Source organism: Bos taurus, chromosome 27 (assembly GCF_002263795.3).
Source record: "Bos taurus isolate L1 Dominette 01449 registration number 42190680 breed Hereford chromosome 27, ARS-UCD2.0, whole genome shotgun sequence".
In the NCBI taxonomy this organism is placed as follows: domain Eukaryota; kingdom Metazoa; phylum Chordata; class Mammalia; order Artiodactyla; family Bovidae; genus Bos; species Bos taurus.
The window spans coordinates 38,939,169-38,959,095 of record NC_037354.1 but is presented as its reverse complement, the minus strand read 5'-3'; the positions used below and the strand labels follow the sequence as shown (position 1 = coordinate 38,959,095).

Below are 19,927 nucleotides of genomic sequence, written 5' to 3'. Positions count from 1 at the left end.
TCCCAGACTTGCTGCTGCTCACAGGTGCTCAATAAAGCCTGACTCAGCAGTCTCTCTGGACACGCCCACAGTGCAGAAGAGACTTAGTCCAGAGATGGTTTTAGAGTTGTTGCTGTTTTCATTAAAATATCTTAATTGGCCCTGCGTTTTAGTTTCCTCTCATATATGTTCAGCTTTCAGAAATGATCTCTAGTTCCTTTGGTTCTAATATTAATTGTGCAATAACCAGAATATGACAAGATACACAAAACCCCCACCTCCAGAAGACATCCAACTGGGCAATGAGGGCTCTTGCCTTGTTTTTGAATTTTTAAAATCAAGATCTCATCAACATAAATGCGTTACTTTCATGTGTACGATATGACTCAGTATTCGTACAGGAGGATCCACATTTGGAGGAATTTTGGTGGCAGCCAAGGCCCTCCCCCGCCCCCAGCCACCCGCCCCTGTGAGATTCAGTCCTTCTAGATCTCTAATATTCAGCAGTTAAGTGATTGGGGTGGAATTTTATTTTTCTCGTTTTCCAAGTCAACAGATGTTATGTTGGGCATTGAGTTAGGTTCCCAGGGCCCACATGCACATCTGAGCCTCTTGCCTGGGAGGGCGGCAGTCACCTCCTGGCCCCTCGGCCTTGATGAGAAGTGCTAGAGTGAGCAGGAACATGCGCATTCTTGAAATTACTTCAAACAGCTTCATCCTTCCGTCCCCAGAGCCCCTGATGAAGGCTTCTCAGCACACTTTCACAGAGCCCAGCGGGGGTGTGGCAGGGTGAACAGTCTGAGTGTCTCACCCCTCCAGCCAGCTGCCCAGGCCAAAGCTCTGGCTGTGGCGTTGTGGCTGGCTTTTCATGTCATGGGGTGTGTTGTGTTACTTCTTAGAGTTATGATTCTAGCCGCTTACTAAACAAGCAAATAACATTCCTCCAAAATGACTGAAATCAGTTGGATTTATTTCTTTCTAAAGTTTGTACATTTACATATATCATATACATATTTTAAATCCTTCACTATTTTGTATGATTTCTATTACATAAAAACCATTTAAATGCAATAAATTCTGTTGTTGTAAAACAACAAATTATCTCCAACTTATAAAAACACAGGAACAGTTATATTCATGAACATTTACACAGGAGAGAAATGTACTCTATACATCACAGCTTCTATACACATCAGGTGACTGCATGGTTTAGCTTTACCTCAACAACAGTGAAATAGGGCAATATTTATATACAACTATTTTAATAAAAAATAAAGCAATTGTAAAATGTAAACTTAATTTTCAAAATATTCTTCCAACACTTTAACAATATCCACAGAAATCACTGTTCCCCTCAAAAGGTGACCACCACAACCGCCACGCTCCTCGGGGAGATGGCGTTTCTCGAGTCTGGTGGGCAACCAGGAACAGGTTTCCTACAGGGGTCGGGACCACGAGCTCGCCCAAGGCTGCCAGTGTGACGGTCTGGCCACTGAAAAGGAGCAGGCCGCCATTTGATCACTACTTTTCACAATGTGCAGGGACCTGTGGCACCAGGACCGCGAAGAAGCGGAAGGGACTGGGGAGGAAACCCTGACGGTGAAGGGAGGATCTGAGCCCCAGTAAACGTAACCCGGTTCATAGGCCGGCCAAGTTCAAGGCTCGTTTTATGTGGTAAAGGCTGCACACCACTGCCCTTCCGCCTGTCCTACGGGAAGCGGGGCTGCGGTACCAGCTCTCCGTTTGTGTCAATTCCGCTCTGGAAACAGCCTCTGAGAACCCCAGGAGAAGAGAACGCCGGAGGACCGTGCCGGGGCCTTTGCCCAGCAGCTCTGACAGGGCCCCGGTGGGACCTCGCCCAAGAGGGCTGCCTCCCCTGACCCCTCCACGGAAATGAAACCTTATCCGCTTCCAGAAATGCGGGTGCAAAGGAAAAGATATCATCTGTCCCTGGTTACAGGCCAGAGGGCCACCTTGTTTCTCGCCAAGACAAAGGACATGGTCTTGGTTTCGGTCACGTGTCACCGCGGGGACGCGGGCACCCTCGGCAGGGTCGGCCGGGTGGACAGCTGGGTCCCTGCAGCCCCGGAAGGTGCCCGTGGACCAGCCCTGGGCTCCGAGGAGCCCCTCTTTGCGGAGAGTCACCTGCCAGCCTCCGCGGGGTCCGAGCAGGAGTCCAGGCCCCAGTGGGACCTGAACCGAGCTTGTGCCTGGGGCTCCCGGAGGGCACCTCCAGAATTCTCCCTAGTAACCAACATTTCCCAAGAATTGACACTAAGGTGCTTTTTCTTTTATAACACTGTTGGTGAAAGCTGAGCCTCCAGCCTGCAAAGGGAAACCCGTCACAGCCAGGCTCCGCCCAGCTCGGGCCGCGGAGGGCTGTGTTCCTCCCCGTGACCCCCTCACAAAGGAACCTGCAACCGAGAAGCTGCCCCGCCCCCAGGACGCTGGGGAGCGGAGGGCCCCCACCTGCCAGCCAGCCCCTCCCCGCGCAGCGTCTCTCCAGGTCCTGCCTGCCCCGGGGGCCTGCAGGCCGCGGCCACCTTGGTCCATACTCGAAGCAGCGCTCCAGCGCTCTGCGTCTCGAGTTTACATGACTCGGGGCACTCACTGTGTACACGTGTGCAAGCGTGTGTACACATGCCAGAGGCCCCATGTACCAGAGCCCTCAGGGCAGAGGCCGGCGACTCACACCTTCCCCTTTAACTCTTGTTCCTACAACTCAGAAGTATCCTAAGGGCGTTAGAGTCAATGTGCATACATACTCTCCACGCAGGAGATATTATTATCCAGGCCAAAGGGTTACTTGACTTTACATTAAAAGTCCCAACGGTCCAAATGACTAAGACCCCACATTAAAATTTTAAAGTTTGTTACCCCTTTTTGTATGTGGTTTCTGAATTAAAGGGATGCTTCTGCAAATCACTGTGGTTCTCAGGAGGAAACACGTTAGTGGAAAAGAGACCCCGCAGGGAAGCAGGGCCAGTGCCCTGCATGTCAAGGACAGATGAGGAAATGGGATACAACTGCAACAATAGTTTGAGACTACAGGTAATTAAGAAAACGACTCAAGGGCAACCACCACCACCGCAGTCAGGGGCCAAGGCTGAGCCCTTTAGCCCACGGCTCCCACGCTCTGAATCGGACCCGCGGGACGACAGGCAGGCAGGCGTGTGTAGACAGACGCACTGCACTCAACCACTCACTCACACACACTCAGTTTTGCTTTAAATTACACCAACATGCTGGTTAATAAAGTCTTACTCTCTAGTGGTCTATTTATATACCGTTAAGATAAGCAGTAAGCTCAGACAACTAAGGCCAGCGGCTCTTCTTTGGGGAGAGGCAGGAAAAGAGACCTAAGTATAAAAATATTAAAGTTTTCACCTGGTCCACAGTCTGTCCTGACATTCTTTTACCTGTGACTTGACGCTTAGCTGGTGCAGCCGTAGACCCGGAGGGCAGTCCTGGGTCTCGGGGAGCCTGACCTACTGCAGGGGTTGGTGATGTTCTTCAAGGTGAAGAGGGTGAGGACGCAGGGCTGGGAGGGTGGTGTGAGCTGCTGTAAAATAGTCACAGGTACGTAAATGATATGCCGGGCACTTAGCTGATTCTTCTGAAAGCTCTATTTTTCCGGACTAATTACAACAATAAAGAACGTGTGCTCTAGAGCATCACATTTTGTAATAAGCCCCAAATTGTCAGTTTGACTTTAAGTGCTCTTAATACTGAAGTTGCTAAGACTGCACAGGTTGCCTGTGGTTTTTTTTTTTTTTTTTTTCTTTCTTTCTGTATATTTCAAATTATAATGAGCTACCCCCACCCCAGCATTGTACACAGTACACCGAAATTGTTTAACAAAGTTAGTTCAGAGTCCTTTTTGCTCTGGTGAGTCAAAGCTCAAAGATGAAGTTTCCTAGCATAAAATCTTATTATTAAAAAAAATTAATCAAAATATCATTTGAATTTAAGTTTAATAAAACAGTACCACTATATAGACTCTCAAAAAACTGCATTATATTCAATCCTATGAGGTTTTACTTGCTTGTCATACCACACTGGTTAAGGACAAAAATAAATCTGATGTACGCACACTGTATACTGACGTACAGTCTACACGCTGACACATAGAGGTGCACACAACTACAAATACCCACGATTACAACATCGGCAGGAGACAGGAAGCATACTCGTTGATGTCTGACATACTATTAATATAAACATTCTCCAAAAGCCTGCGACATCACAGATGCGCAGGTAAATCACAGAGGGTGAGCCAAAGAGACCTGGGAAGCCTACCGTATATACAACTACTTGACCTGCGGTGTGGAATGACCAGGCCATTGCAGTCAAGCCCACAGCCTGCCCTGAAGGGCCACGTCTTTCCTGACTCTCTCTGAGGATGCCCTCCCTAGGCACTGGCCGCTCGCGGTCCCAGGCAGAGGCGGCCCACTTGGGCTGTGGGTGCTCTGGGCACAGGAGGAAAACAGCAATGGCTCTGGACCTCAGTCCTTGGAGAGTGAGACACGGGTGAGAGAGCAGAGGCGGGGCAGAGCCCCCTCACGGCCGTGGGGTTATTCCACAGTGTGAGCCGCTCATCTCGGAGGTCCTCTGGGGGTGACTGCCGGGGTGGACTGCTGGCCCAGGAGACAGCCAGCCAGAGAGCCTTGGAACCGGGAAGGCGCGAAGGCCCAGCTCCTTACAACGTGGACTGATCTTCTGTCAAAGGAACTCAGGCGCTCCATGAAGAAAAGCGGGTGCTGGTTGAGGCCTGGCCACCCTCGTCATCAGCTAGGCTCGACGCGGAGCCAGTCCTCGCTGACCCTCTGGTTCCCACTTAACAGCACTAATGCATCAACTGCAAAGACTCTGTCGGTTGAAAAGCAAGCAGAGCGGGCTGACCGCTGCTGCAGCTGAGGAAGCGGGCTCCCCCGACCGCTGAGCCCCAGCTGGACCCCCAAGAAGCTCCACTGTGGAGCTCCGGACCCTCAAGACTGGGAAACGCCCTGTGAACTCAGGCTTAAAAAAGCTTGATGGGTGACTACAAGGCAAAACACAAAAAGAATCCAATTCCAGTGACCTAGTAACTAAACCCAAGGAAGGGTTCTAAGTAAGACCATGGAGAAGCTTCTCAAAGGTCAACTTTCCCCCAGCTGTCTACGGTTAGGGGTGAAGGCAGAGAAGAGGTGCAGTGTGCAGCCAAAGCCAGCCCCGCATGATGTGAGAGCATCTCCCTCATCTCTGTGGCTAGAGCGGGCAGGCCAGGGCCAGCAGGAGGCACCTTCTCTGCTGGGCAGGTGCCCCCTCTCCAGGCTCAGGGGGTCCTGCTTTGGCCGCAGGGTGAAACACACCCTCCGGAGGCCGATCCTCGGTTGGCCTTGGGGAGCTGGGTGGATTTTCTCTCCTAGAATCAACTCCTTCACCTCCCTGCTAACTAGGAAGCACGCCTCGTGTTCGCAACGAGGGTTGCAGCTGGAGAAGCAGAGGACCCTTCACGGTCGCCCCTCCTCTTTAGCTGAGATAAACAGAACAGGCCCACAGGGCTGCAGTCCCCAGACACCTCTCCACACGCTGGTTTTACTGAGGTTAATCAGACGCACAGAGGTGTTGCTTGGTCTAATCAGGCATTACTAAGAGTCAGCAGATGATGGTTTTTAAGAAAAGCATACTTCAAATGATGTCTACGGCTGGCAGTAAAATAAGGACCCTGCACCCTAATAACTAAGTCTTGATTGCTAAAGAGAATCCCTGGTCCTTCCCTGGAAACGCCAACACATAAGGTGGGGGTATACCTTGAGATAGCTGCTTCTAAAATAGGCAATTCTACCCCACGACTGTCACCAAGGTACTCTGGTGACTCTCAAGGTTTTCTAGACTAAAAGCTGATATGAGGTGTATTTCTGTAAAGAGGACCTATTAGATGGAGGCTGACCTCAAGGCTCTGGTGCTGAGGGACAGGTAAGGGGATGGGTGAAGGCTGGGGGCAGGACCTTCAGGAGGAAGCCAGGCCCCCTGTACCGTGAATGGGGAGCCAGGAAGGGGAAGGTCTTCAGCGTCCCCTGACCAGACACCCTAGGGAAGCAGTGGTCACAGAGGAGTCACGGCTGGCTAGGGGCAAGCCTCGGAGAGTCCAGTCTCAGGAGAGGCCCTGCCTCCCACAGGACAAGCTCTTGGCCTGCGAGGGGCACTGTGTCAGACAGTCCAGAGGCCTAGGGGTGGGTGGGGGGTGGCTCTTAGCTCTTGACCTAGCGACAGCAGTCTGGGATCCTGGCCCGCAACATGACCTCTGAGGCTGTTTCCCGGGACCAACTGTGGGAACACGGCATACACAGCAGCTTGCAAAGCGCCCGCTCAGCTCTCTCTCCATCGGCACGTCCAGGAGCTCTGGAGAAGCATCAGCAAGTCACGCAGCAAATGCCGATGCTGACCAGGATTTCAGAGCCGCGACGCTGCCTAAATGCCGCAGCAAGTACCATTCCACGTCCGGTACAGATGCTAAGGGACACACACAGAGACACTCGACACACACAGACACACACAGACACACACAGACTGGGAGCACACACATTCAAGCCAGTCAAGGATGTTTCTTTTTCTTTAGTTATTAAAGAGATGACGTGGTCTCGGCACCTCTCTCCCCTCTGCTTAGGATAAAGATCTAGGCAGAAAACACACATGCTGATGATTCCAATTCTAGGAAGAAAGACTAGTTCCTTGTAGAAACCGTGGATTCAGTCGGAAGCACTACAGAGAAAGAACCGTACACGGGACATGTCGGTAACCACCCTGGTGGTTTCTAGGTTTCGTGAAACAAATTCAATTACTGCCTTTACCTAAACAAGACAAGAGGGTTAGAGGGAGCTTTTCAAAGACGTGGCAAAAATGCCACAAAGCAAGCAGCTATAACCTTAGAGAGGGGCTTCTCTCCTGGGCACCAGCAAACATGGGCATTTCTGCAGCCGACGGAAGTGCTGATAAATAGTCCTGTGTAAACGCTGGTGCATCAGGACAAGATACCACTAGAAACTGCAGGGTTCAAAAGTGGGTTTTCTCTGACTCCCTGGAACTGTGCTATCCACGCAGAGTCCCTGCATCTTTGGTCATAGTACCTTAACTAGTAAACTGAGCACAACCAGAGCAAATGTCTGTGGGAGAGAGAAGAATATTCAGAGTGGTTCTGTTAGTTCCAAAGTTGTGGAGATCCTAGGGTTAAGGGTCGCCAAGTTTTCAAGTTTCAAAACCAGAAACTTCTAACTCAGAGTGGGCACACTTTTCATCTCTCTCTCCTCCTCAATAACATACTGTTCTGTTTATTGCCCTGATTTTCAAAGGGACTGTCCCTCGAACAAGCTTATGACTGTTCTGAGCAGAGGCGAAGAAACGATTTAGAATCAAGGATTTACTCTGGGGACAGTTCAGAACAGAGGATGAAGCGGTGGTCACAGGGGTGGAGGCAAGACCAGACCAGGGGATGCTGCGCTGCCACCAGGAGGCAGGGTCCTCAGCTCTGCAACCATAATTCCTTCAGGTTTCATTCCTTTCAGATTTAACTATGAAGAAGCAACATCCTATTGCCAAGGAACTCTAGGGAAAAGCTACGTCTTCCTTTCTTATTTTGCTCTGATTAAGGAGAGAAGGGCTCCATTTTGATATTTTTAGGAAGACCCCCAATTCTTACAACCAGGAGATAATGCCGTGCTCATGTGTATAAAAGAATCTAATTCCTGGCTGGCAGGCTGTCCATCGCAGATGGCTCTGGATCCCTCGTCTGGACGCTGCGGGGGTGAGGTAACAATTTCCTGCGGACCAAACACACGCCAGCTGCTGTAGCCCCGAGAGTCCGTTATCGCCACTGAGATGCTGTGTTTGGAAAATACAATGGACTGCGGCCGTCTTGCCTCAGCCTCTGAGACTCCACTTCCCTCCTCCTTGCTGGGCTGAAATGGAATCCACACTTCCAGCGAGCTAGTGCGCTTCCTGCATTCCCAGTCCTGAGGTCCTCACCCCCCGCCCCCTTTGGGCCGGGACTCAACACCAAGTGCTCAGAGGCCCAGGGTCACAGGGCAACAGCGCCTCCCTCCACGGGAATTCTTAAGCGAACTTCTGAGCGCGATTCCGCCTCTGTGACTGGGCACGGTTTCACAAGAAAAGGCTCCTACCAACTCTGGCTAGAATTTTCTAAACTACAAAGGTTTGTCCAGTTAAGTGTTTCACAATGGATTCAATGTTTAAAAAAAAAAAAAGTGTAACAGCTGATTTGTACACAAAACAAGTGAGCAGAGTGCAAACGAGAGAAACCGGAGAAGTGACCCACAATCCATTCTGAATCGTGTCCCCCCCTCACAAAAGGTGCATTAGTCATCAGGTAGCAAGTCATCAAAGCAAAGAAATCAAGAGCAAAGAGATGACCTGTACAGAAACTAACAAAAATATACAGTGGGAAAGGTTACCAATGCACCATTTAGTCACAGACATTTTTTTTTAAATATATTCATGGATTTACCAGAAAGATCTTGAAAACCTCTTGTTTTGCTCCACGACCAGCACTTCCTGGCCACAGATGGATCCTAAGTAACTTTCTGCTTAATGCTCGGCGTTTCAGGCCGGTGGTCTTTCCGCTCCGACACGTTGCGCTTGACCTTGGCAGTGACCGGAGACGTGTCTGGGTTCAGCGAGGGGCTGGAGTGCGACTTCTTCAGGCCCGCGGGGCCCCCTCTGCCGCCGCTCAGGAGCTCCAGGCCCCCCTCTTTCAGGAGGCGGACATACATCTCGTAGCGGGTTTTCTGAGGGGAGTCAGAGAAGAGGGGTCAGGGACACTGTCACAGCGCAAGGCACAAGCCAGCCCACGGCCCAGGAAAGGGCTGGCTCTCGGGAGACTGACTGAGGGGTTCACTGATTTGAGGAGAGACTGTGGGTTTTCCTTTGTTCTGCATTTTTGCAGGAATGGTGTGCAGATGGAGGAAGCATGCTTCCTGAATGCTCAGCACCAGACAATGTAGCCTCTGGTTTTGGGGACCAGAAGGTGCTCAGCCTGCAGCCACTGGGGCCACCTCGTGGGCCATGGCCGAGGCCTCCCCTGAACCTGGCGGGGGCGCCCGGTTCTCCACTTCCAGCTTGAGGAAGCAGTTGGTGATGGACTTACACTCACACTTCCTGGAACTTAAGCTCCTGACCCGACAGGACCACTCACACTTCCTGGAAGCCGGCCCTGGTTTCCCGTGACTGCGTTTCTGCTAGGATTATCAACACTCACACTTCCTGGAAGCTGGCCCTGGCTACCCGTGACCGCGTCTCTGTGAGGATTACCAGCTTCTCAGAGTTGCCTTCTTGTGAAATCTCAAACTATTTCCTGATGATTTTCTTCATTCTGCACATTTATGTGTTTTTCATCAACTGTTCGTTGAGTGTCTACTATGTTTTAAACGACTCCTTGATTTTCCTGCCTTGAGCATCTTGTTCTAAGAATAATTGAGAAGAACACTGTAGAGACTGTTTTTCCCTAACCCTAATTGATGCTCCTGCTTTTTTTTTTTTTTTAAGTTTGTATCCAATCACTATATAGAGCTATTTTATATATATGTTGCAAATTATAGAAGGGTCTCGGATTCTCAGTTTGATAGACTGTAAAATAAGTCTCCCATCACAGTGATTCAACACAGGAAGGATTTGTAGAGGCCTAAAGTATTTTCTTTCTAAACAAAAGAACACATCGGTTATAAATTGTCTCAACAAAGGCAGGCAAAGTCTGTTACAACAATAAATCTTTTAGAGATTTGTCAGGTTAGATTGAGATTTTGTATATCTCAGTTTTAAGTTAATAATTATGAAGCTGAAGCTACTAGAAGCTACTTTTTCAAGTTGTTTTGTTCAAAAGTAGGGAAAAGCCACTAGCCCTTAGGTCTGCTCTGGGTTTGGTCAGCGTCCATGTTGGGGTGCCAAGCTTTGGTTGGTGAAGATGACATTTATAAGGTACCCACACGCTAACTGCAGGTTATTCATACAAGAATCACACACAACTGGTACATTATCATCCCTGTCTTACAGGAAAGGAAAGAGAGGCAGCGATAAGTCCAGGAGTCACAGAAGTGATGTCAGGATCTGGACTCAGGAACCTGACTTTAGAACCCACACTCTGAAGCTCTATGTCCTCCCTGGATGTGAAAACACACGCATGAGTGTGTACTTTAGGATGACAACTCTGCCACACGCTGAAGCTTTGGCCAATCAAAAGCCACTTTCAACCCCCCTCCTCTCCTACGTCCCTCCCACTACAAAGGTTGATAAAACCAAACACTGACTTTCCCAGACTCTCTTGCAGCTAAGATGGGCTGCGTGACGCTTTGGCCACTGAGGGGTAAGGAGAACGCGCCTGGGGAAGCAACTTGCTTTCTGATAAAGAGGGGCTTAGGAGAATCACTGGTGTCAGCCCTTCCCTTGTATTCCTAAAGCTGCAACCCACAACACGGGCAGCAGGCATGAAGCAGAGGGGCGGTACGCAAGGCCTGAGGGGGAGGCAAAGACAGAGAGAGCCCAGGCTCTGGAGCACAGAGTGGCTGGACCCAGCGCTCATTGTCCCTGCTACCTCTGACTGTCTCGTTAAGCATGAACCGTACATTCCACTCTTCATCAGGTAGTGGTATTTTCCCCACATTTTTTCCTTCCAGTTCCTCAGAGATATGATCGGCACGCAGCACTGTGTAACTCTCAGGTGTACAGCATAATGATACGATGTCCATGCATCATGGAAGAGTGATCACAGCAAGTTAGTGAAACCCCTTGTGTAACACAGACACGAAACTAAAGGAACAGAAGAAAAAGGATTTTCTCTGAGATGAGAACTCTTAAGGATTTATCCTAACAACTTTAATATACAGCATGGAGCAGTGCTATCTCACTTATCACGTGTTCCATCACATCCTAGCACTTACTAACTTTGTAACTGGGAGTCTGTACCTTTTGACAGCCTTCATCCAATTTCCCCTCCCCTAACGGATCTCCAGAAAGCTGATCTCTTCTGTTATGAGTTTGTTTATTCATTTGTTTGTTTTCTATGTAGAAATTACCTACAACACGGTAAGCTCCAGTTATACAAACACAGTGATTCAACATTTCTGTACATTTCAAAATGATCACCATGATAAATCTAGTTACCATCTGTTACCGTGTAAAGATGTCACATAATTATTGATTCATTTATTTTGCAACTAGAAGTCTGTGTCTCTCGACTGCCTCACCTGTTTCCCTCCTTACCCCAGCCCTCTCTCCTCCGGCAGCAGCCACCTGTTAGCTCTCTGTACCTCTCTCCTCCGGCAGGCACCTGTTAGCTCTCTGTGTCTATGGCTCTGTTTCTGTTGTTCTGTCTGTTCACTGGTTTTGTTTTTTTTAGATTCCACTTATAAATGAAATCATGTAGTATGTGTCTTTCTGACTTATTGCACTGGCATATCACCCTTTCGGTCCATTCACATTGTCAGAAATGGTAGGATGTCTCTCTTTTTATTACTGAGTGGTCTCCATTGTTCATGGACCACATCTTCTTTGTCCATTCATCTGGTGGTGGACTGATGTTGCCTCCATATCTTGGCAGTTGTAAATGATCCTGCCATGAACACTGGATCACACTATCTTTTTGAGTTCGTGTGTTCATTTTCTTCACATATACACCCAGACGTGGGAGTTGGATGATGTGGTAGTTCTATTTCTAGTTTTTTTGAGGACGGCCCTATGTTTTCCACAGTGGCTGCCCTCATTGTTTTTAACTGAGGTATAGTTGATTCACAACCTTGTGTTAGTTTAAGGTCTATAGCAAAGTGATTCCATTTCATAAATATTTTATATAAATCTTTATATGAGTGAAGGTTGCTCAGTCGTGTTTGACTCTTTGCGGCCCCATAGACTGTACAGTCCATGGAATTCTCCAGGCCAGAATACTGGAGTGGGCAGCCTTTCCCTTCTCCAGGGGATCTTCCCAACCCAGGGATGGAACCCAGGTCTCCTGCATTGCTGGTGGATTCTTTACCAGCTGAGCCACAAGGGAAGCCCAAGAATACTGGAGTGGGTAGCCTATTCCTTCTCCAGTGGATCTTCCCAACCCAGGAATCAAACTGGGTCTCCTGAATTGCAGGCAGATTTTTTACCAACTGAACTATGATTATATAAATTTTACCAAAATATCTATCTAAATATCTTTATATATTCACCTAAATATATTTATATAAATATCTTTATATATATTTATAAAAATATCTTTTTCTTTATAGGTAATTACAAGATATTGAATACAGTTGCCTGTGCTATGCAATAGCTCCTTACTATTTGTCTATTTTATATACAGCAGTCTGTGCCTATTAGAGCCAAACTCCTACTTTATCCCTCCCCTCTGGCTGCACCAGCGTATAATCCCACTAACAGCGTAGGAGGGTTCCCTTTGCTCCACATCCTCGCCAACGCTTGTTATCTGTGTTCTTTTGATGACGGCCCTTCTGACGGGTATGAGGTGTATCTCACTGTGGTTTCGGTTTGCATCTTCCTGATGATTAGTGATGCCGAGCACCTTTTCAAGCGCATCAGATCAGATCAGTCGCTCAGTCGTGTCCGACTCTTTGCGACCCTGTGAATCGCAGCACGCCAGGCCTCCCTGTACATCACCAAGGCACTGCTAATTGTTGATGAAAGCATCACTAATTGATACATATTCCAGTTTTAGTAAAGAAGTAACAAAGGAACAAAATACTACTCTTTTCTCAGAAAGCTACATAAGGGTTTAATAAGGGCATTTGCTAATAAAAATACATCATCAGTATTACATAGTAGTCTATCATCAATGAAATCTAAATCTATTCATTCCAGGAATTTAGAGAGTTAATCTGTCTCTATAAACTGCTTTGGTGGCAAGATTAAACTGCAAGAAAGAACTACTCCCGATATGAACAAGGTTTAATAAAATGATCTGAAGACAGTTTAAAAATAGATTCAGAAAATCAATGTAAGGCATACTATTTCACAAAGCTAGGGCAATTATACAATCAAAGGGGTATGAAGGACAATTTTCTGAGATGACTTGAAAGGGGACAAAAGGAGAAAAGGTGACTAGGCTATTTTCTACTAGTTTTTGAAGACACTGACACTATTGGGAAAATTCACCTAAAAATACATGAAGAAAAGACATTTCATCCACTGATTTTACAGCTCCAGCTGCAAAGTTCTTGCCCCAGTAAACTGGACTTCCCTGATGCCTCAGATGGTAAGGAATCTGCCTGCAAGGCAAGAGATCCAGGTTTGATCCCTGGGTCAGGAAGATCCTCTGGGAAGGGAATGGCTACCCACTCCAGTATTCTTGCCTGGAGAAAACCATAGATATAGGAGTCTGACGGACTACAGTCCACGGGGTTGCAAAGAGTCAGGCACAACTGAGCTATTGATACTTTCCTTTCCTTCCAGTAAATTACATAAGCAGGTCAATCAACAAACCAAAGGCAGAGCACAGAGGAGGAGCATTGAGAAAAGACAAAGCAGAGGGAAGGGTGAGAGGGGACCAGGAGCCAGGACTGCTCGGATGTTGAGAGAAATAAGGGAAAAACAACGTGGGTTTGTTTAGGCACCTCCAGTGGCTGTGTGCTGTTTCTGAGGTAAACGGGCTCACAGGAGACAGGCTGCTAAACCCTGTAACACGGCTTTGCTTTCTACCAATGTCTGTGGCCAAGTCAAATGCTCTTCAATATATTTTAGGAAAACTTACCTTTAATCTCAGGACTCTTCAGGACTACTCAAAGGACTGTAATTCACATTCTTTCGGGATTACAGACTCACTGAATTTGTGAACCTCTATTCAGAGGCTTTGGGGCCATGGAGAGATTGCCTCTGAGCCAAGACAGGGAGCTGAACGCAGCCCAGGAGTGGAGGGGCAGGGCCGCCCTCGAAGTCCTGCTCCATGCCCGCTCCGGGCTTCTCCCTCTGGGTGGGACATGTGGACTTCTTCCTGACAATGCAGCCACGTGGCATCTTTGGGAGGGTTTATGTCCATTCTTCCTTTCAGAGAAGACATGTCTCCTTTTCCTAAGACCAATCCTGACATTTGTTTTCAGGGTGGAGCTGCTGTGTAGGGAAGTGTGTTGGTCAATCACACTTCAACCTGCTGCACCAGCTTAGAGACTGAAAACCTGAGGGGTCATGTTCCAGGGGTCAGTCTCGGCCAAAGAAGCTGCTAGAGGATGGAGCAGCCTCTTCTTTCAGCCAAGGGGTCTGCGCTTCTCACTGGGGGCATCAAGTTCTTGCCTAGCCCCAGGACAGGAATCGTGGTGCAACCCAGATGGTTAGACCCAACTCTCACTAACCCAACTCTCACCCATCTGTCAGTCAACCTTGCAGCCCTGTGCCAAGACCTGGCCTATGACACACAAGGGGAGCGGACCAGGGTGCTTCTGTGGAAGCAGATTTTGGGGCTCTGATAAAGGTCAGAGATGACATGTTCGGAGCTACAGCAGGCACTTTGAAACCACGAAACGATACGCATGAAAACAAAAAGTCAGTGTGCTAAGGAGAGCAAATCAGGAATTTTAGAAAGGTCATACATCTTTGCCGGCAACTCTCAAGCAGCCAGCGGCCATCCACTTCCAGTTTTCTTAAGTGAGATACAGAATGTTTATACTGTTTAAATAATCAGTCAAGTTTTCTATTATTCGCAGATAAATAAACTGGTCAACACTCAGCTTGGACTCACTTGTAGAAACAATATCCCATTTGACTGACAAGGGCTTAATTTCCAAAACAGATAAATAGTTCGTATAACTCAATAATAATAATAATAAAAAACAACCCAATCAAAAAATAGGCGAAGACCTAAACAGACATTTCACATGGACAGCCAACAAGCATAAGAAAAGATGCTAATTATTAGAGAAACGCAAATCAAAACTACAATGAGGTATCACCTCACACCAGTAAGCCTGGCCACCATCAAAAAGTCTACAAATAATAAATGCTGGAGAGCAGGTGGAGGAAAAGGAACCCTCCTATGCTGTTGGTGAGAATATAAATTGGTACAGCCACTGTGAAGAACAGTATGGAGGTTCCTTAAAAAGTTAAAAATTAAGTTACTCTATGGTCCAGTAATCCTACTCCTGGGCATGTATCCAGGCAAAACTTGAATTCAAAAAGATGCATGCACCCCAGTGTAGCACTATTTACAAGAGCTAAGGCATGGAACAACTTAAGTGTGATCAATAGATGAATGGATAAAAAAGATACGGGGTACACACACACACTGTAATATTACTCAGCCGAACAAAAGAATGAAATAATGCTATTATATGATATCAGATATATATATGGTTTCTAAAATATGAGACAAATGAACTTAGTTATAAGACAGAAGCAGACTCACAGATATAGAAAACAAATTTATAGTCACCAAAGGGGGAAGATATATTAGGATGCTGGGATTAGCAGATACTATATATAAAATAAACAACAAGGACCTACTGTATAGCACAGGGAACTGTATTCAAAACCCTATGATAAACCATGATGGAAAAGTATATGAAATAGAATGTACATATATTTATAACTGAGTCACTTTGCTGTATACCAGAAATGGGCACACTGCACATCAACTGTACTTCAATAAAAAGCAATACCCCAACTAAGCTGTGTATACACTGCCTGTCATAATTTTACTTAGGAAAAGATATACTTAATTAATAGGCTTTGGTATAATGTAGTTTTGTTGGGTTTTCTCTGAATATTCCACAAATTATGGATGGATGTTAGTCCACTCTAAGCCATACTGTGGTCACATAATAAGTACTGAATCATTGACTGTTTTATTATCTCCATGAATAGTTTTACGCCCCATGGCTTACTCTCCATGGTGCTGAAGTACAGGTCTCTAGGTCTCCCCCAGGCCATGGAGGGTAACGATACTGTAAGAGTTAATTAGCCAGCACTTATCCCAGAGCAGTTTCTGGGTCTGGGTAATGGTTAGTACGCTAGTGATGACTAGGATAGCAGCGTAGAGATGGGTCTACAATCCTGAGGAAGGAAACTTGACAATAAAAACTCTGCTCCTTGACTCCTCTTTCTCCAATAGCTCTCCCGTCCCTCTGTCTTCAGGATAAATTCAGAATCGCACCATGTCTCTGCTTCCACCACTTCCAGTCTGGACCGAGCACCATCATCTTGTGCCTGGGTTACTGTGACAGCTGTCTCTCTGTCCCCTGCCCCTCTCTGACCCCCCAAGCAAACTCTTCTCAAAAGACAGTCATGGGCTAAACTGTAGGCTAGAATGTGTCATCTCTGCTCAAAATTCTCCAATGGCTTCTCATCCTTAAAAATGTTTCCCACCCCCAAACTCTTACACTGGCCTAGGAGACCTCCACCAGTGCCGCCCCCCGCCCCCTCCATCCGTCTGGGGTCTTTGCCCTCCCCAGGAACGCTGTGCACAGGTCACTCGCCTCCTGACTGTCCCTGAACACAGCAGACACGCTGCTGCTCCAGACCTATGGTACCTTCTCTCTGCCCGGGGAAGCATAGCCCCCAGGAGCCCACAGGGCATATTCTCTGGCCTCTTCACCCGCTTCCACCTTCACTCAAGCGTCTCCTTTACGTGGGGGCCTTCCCTGGCCACCGGGACCGAAAACTGCCACAGCTGCTCTGATAGCCGGTCACCGAATTATTCTTCTCCTTGGCGTTCTCACCACGAGCCTCAGAGTTTGCTTACAGAACGACCTTGTTTATCTCTCCCCTGCCAATCCTAGAAGGCAATCACATGAGGGCAAGTACTTGGCTTTTGTCTGTTAATACATCCGCAGCACAGAGAGCACGGAAGATACACAGAGTAAACAACACTTCCCATATCTAATGAAAACATTCTGAACTCTCAGTGTGGCAAATTCTAGAAAAATAAAACCACGGATATAGATGGAGACACCTGATGCACCCTGCGTTGGCTGCCTCTGGGGACACTCTCTGACCTCCAGTGGTCCACATTCCCGTATTTTCTGTCAATATGCTATGGTCGGGCCCTGAGGGACACCACTCAGCAGAGACTCGTCTATGCCCTTCATCCACGCGTGTCAACCACGGCTGTCAAGACGCCACCCACGCAAACCCTGCAGAGTGAGCTGAGGCTGCCTACTTAAGACTGGGGCTCTCTCTCTACAGAGAAAGAAAAGCAGCTTATACCACACCACTGGTGGCTCAGCGGTAACGAATCTGCCTGCCAATGCAGGAGACGTAGGTTCAAGGAAGGATCCTGGAGTAGGATCTTCCTAGTCCAGGAAAATCCCAGCTGCTGAGAGACAACTAAGCCCATGTGCCTGCCACAACTGCTGAGCCTGTGCTCCAGAGCCCGGGAGCCGTGATTACTGCACTCACGTGCCACAACTACGGAAGCCTGTGTGTCCAAGAGCCTGGGCTCCATAATGAGAAGCCACCGCGATGAGAAGCCTGCGCTCTGCAACCAGAGAGGAGCCCCTGCTCGCTGCAACTAGGGAAAACCCTGTGCAGCAATTAAGACCCAGCACAGCCAAATTTTTTTAAAAAAGCATTGTCCTTGGCAAAAAAAAAAAAAGTCAAAACAGAAACTGGACCAGTGTATGTACATCGTGGTGGTTCTTCATCTGGTAGTCACTAGCTCTCATTCTGATGTGAAGGGCAGCCTCTAAATTTACCTTCTAACAAAAGCACTCATTAAAAAGATAAGCGTCTGTCAATGGTCATTTCTATGTGAATTCCTTTGCCTGGTGACTCTTGCATGTGACTTACAGGATCACATTCAGCCTTGGGTAAATCCTTCAATGCTCACCCAAGACTCTGAGCTCTGTGGGTCAGAGCAGCAGTCTCATCTATATTATTATGGGAAGTAATCTGCTTCTCAGTTGTATCCGACTCTTGGAGACTCCATGGACGATACAGTCCATGGAATTCTCCAGGCCAGAATACTGCAGTGGGTAGCCTTTCCCCCTTCTCCAGGGGATCTTCCCAACCCAGGGATCAAACCCAGGTCTCCCGCATTGCAGGTGGATTCTTTACCAGCTGAGCTAACAGGAAAGCCCAAGAATACTGGAGTGGGTAGCCCAGTCCTTCTCCAGGGGATCTTCCTGATCCAGGAATTGAACCAGGGTCTCCTGCATTGTAGGCTCATTCTTTACCAGCTTGGCTACAAGGAAGCCCTGGGTTCAATCCCTGGGTTGGGAAGATCCCCAGGAGAAGGGAAAGGCTACCCACTCCAGTATTCTGGCCTGGAGAATTCCATGGACTGTATAGTCCATGGGGTTGCAAAGAGTTGGACACGACTGAGCAACTTTCACTTTCAATCTGCTGCTGACAATAAACAAATAAGTAAAGTAATAATACTACGTAGGTGTTACACCTTTGCTCTGACAAAAGTGTTTATAACCAGATGATAAAAAGGGAAGAATAAACAACAAAAAATTCATTAATTAAAAATTAATGTTTAATTAATACAGTTTCATGTCTCAGAGTAACCACTGCACAAGAGTGGACACAGCTCCAGATGAACCATGAGACGGGCTGCGTTCTGCAGGTCTGTGGGAAGCGAGCTGGCAGTGACAAGTGCTGTCTTGGGGTCAGGATGGCACTGATTCACCTTCCCAGATCCTGGCTAATGGTCATTATGTGGCCTTTCTGGGGTGTGTACTTCATGGAAGGACAGAGGGAGTCTGAGAATGCCAGGTGTCTTGGGGACAACTGCTGCCTTTGGTCACCTTCTTAAAGGTTTTGTTGTGGTCTCTGCGGATTCCTTCTCAGATCAGTTCTTAAAAATCTCAGAGCTACGTGTTTCAGATTCCTTGCTCGGGCATCTCCGACAGTGTGAGCGGACTTCTCACAGGATAGCTGTGTAAGCTCGTCCCACTATCAGAAAACTTGAGATGGGACTTGACCAAATCCAAGCTCAGTGGCTACTCTCTGCAGAGAAGCACCTGAACACTGTTTCTGAGGCCTTGTCCATTCAGCAAGCTCTTGCCCTTAATTTCCTTCTTAAGATTTGCTCTTTCCATGAAGCCTTCCCTGATCACCAAGAGCCAAAGACAATTCAAATGCTAAACAGCTTCTTTCTTTCTTAAAGTCAAGTTTTCTTCACTTGGAAACCTCCTTACTACATTTTGTGCAATGTTAATTTATTAAGCTGGTCTGCAATCACCTGTAAGAATACTTCTCAAACAGGTAGGAAACATATCCCTTTCACTAGCAGCAATCCCTACTAGAAGGGAATGAAAAATACAGTGTCTAAGGCCACAAGAGTTCTGGCTTAGGTTAAATGTTAAGTGTTAAGATATATATATATACACACATATATATTATATATGTAAAATTATTATTTGAAAAGAAGTTTAAACACAGCTACATATAAATGTACACGCATCTGATTGAGCAGTTTCATTTCTCCTCAGCTCTGCATACCATTTTTCATTTCATTTAATATAACACTATCTCCTTTTGACCTCTGATACGTGAATACGATAGTAACAGGCTAAATGAAAACTGTGATGGCAATCCTAACTTAGGCACTGCCATCGGTATTCAGACCTCGCTGCTCCAGCAATCAGATCCTGAATACATTTCCTCCTGACATTTCCCTTTCTCATGAAGGCAGGGTAAAAGGCCAGCTTCAGATGAAATGAGAGGAACAGCAATAATGTCATGTACACACAGCAAAACAGTTTCTGCTCCTAGAGCTTCACACCGGAAAACGAAGAAACCAAAACAATTAAAACAAGCCAACAGAGCAGGGAGCTGCTGAAGGAACTGATTATTCAATAAAGGCTCTGCATTTTATAGGACAGTGCAGAATGGATTTGCAGACTTTCTCCCTAACTTGCTGGCTCACCTTCTGCTGCTGCTGCTAAGTCGCTTCAATCATGTCCGACTCTGTGCGACCCCACAGACGGCAGCCTATCAGGCTCCTCCACCCCCGGGGATTCTCCAG

General features: G+C 47.4%; 1 protein-coding gene across 11 annotated transcripts in view; it reads right to left on the bottom strand.

Annotated features, from left to right (window-relative positions):
* Positions 1-928: 928 nt before the first annotated feature.
* Positions 929-19,927, bottom strand: part of PSD3 (pleckstrin and Sec7 domain containing 3) — a 596,024-nt gene continuing 577,025 nt past the window's right edge. For all 11 annotated transcript variants that reach the window (XM_024986357.2, XM_024986358.2, XM_024986360.2 and 8 more), the window contains one exon: positions 929-8,762. In XM_024986357.2, coding sequence (XP_024842125.2) covers positions 8,547-8,762 — 216 coding nt within the window. In that variant the 3' untranslated portion in view covers positions 929-8,546. The remainder of the gene's footprint in view (positions 8,763-19,927) is intronic.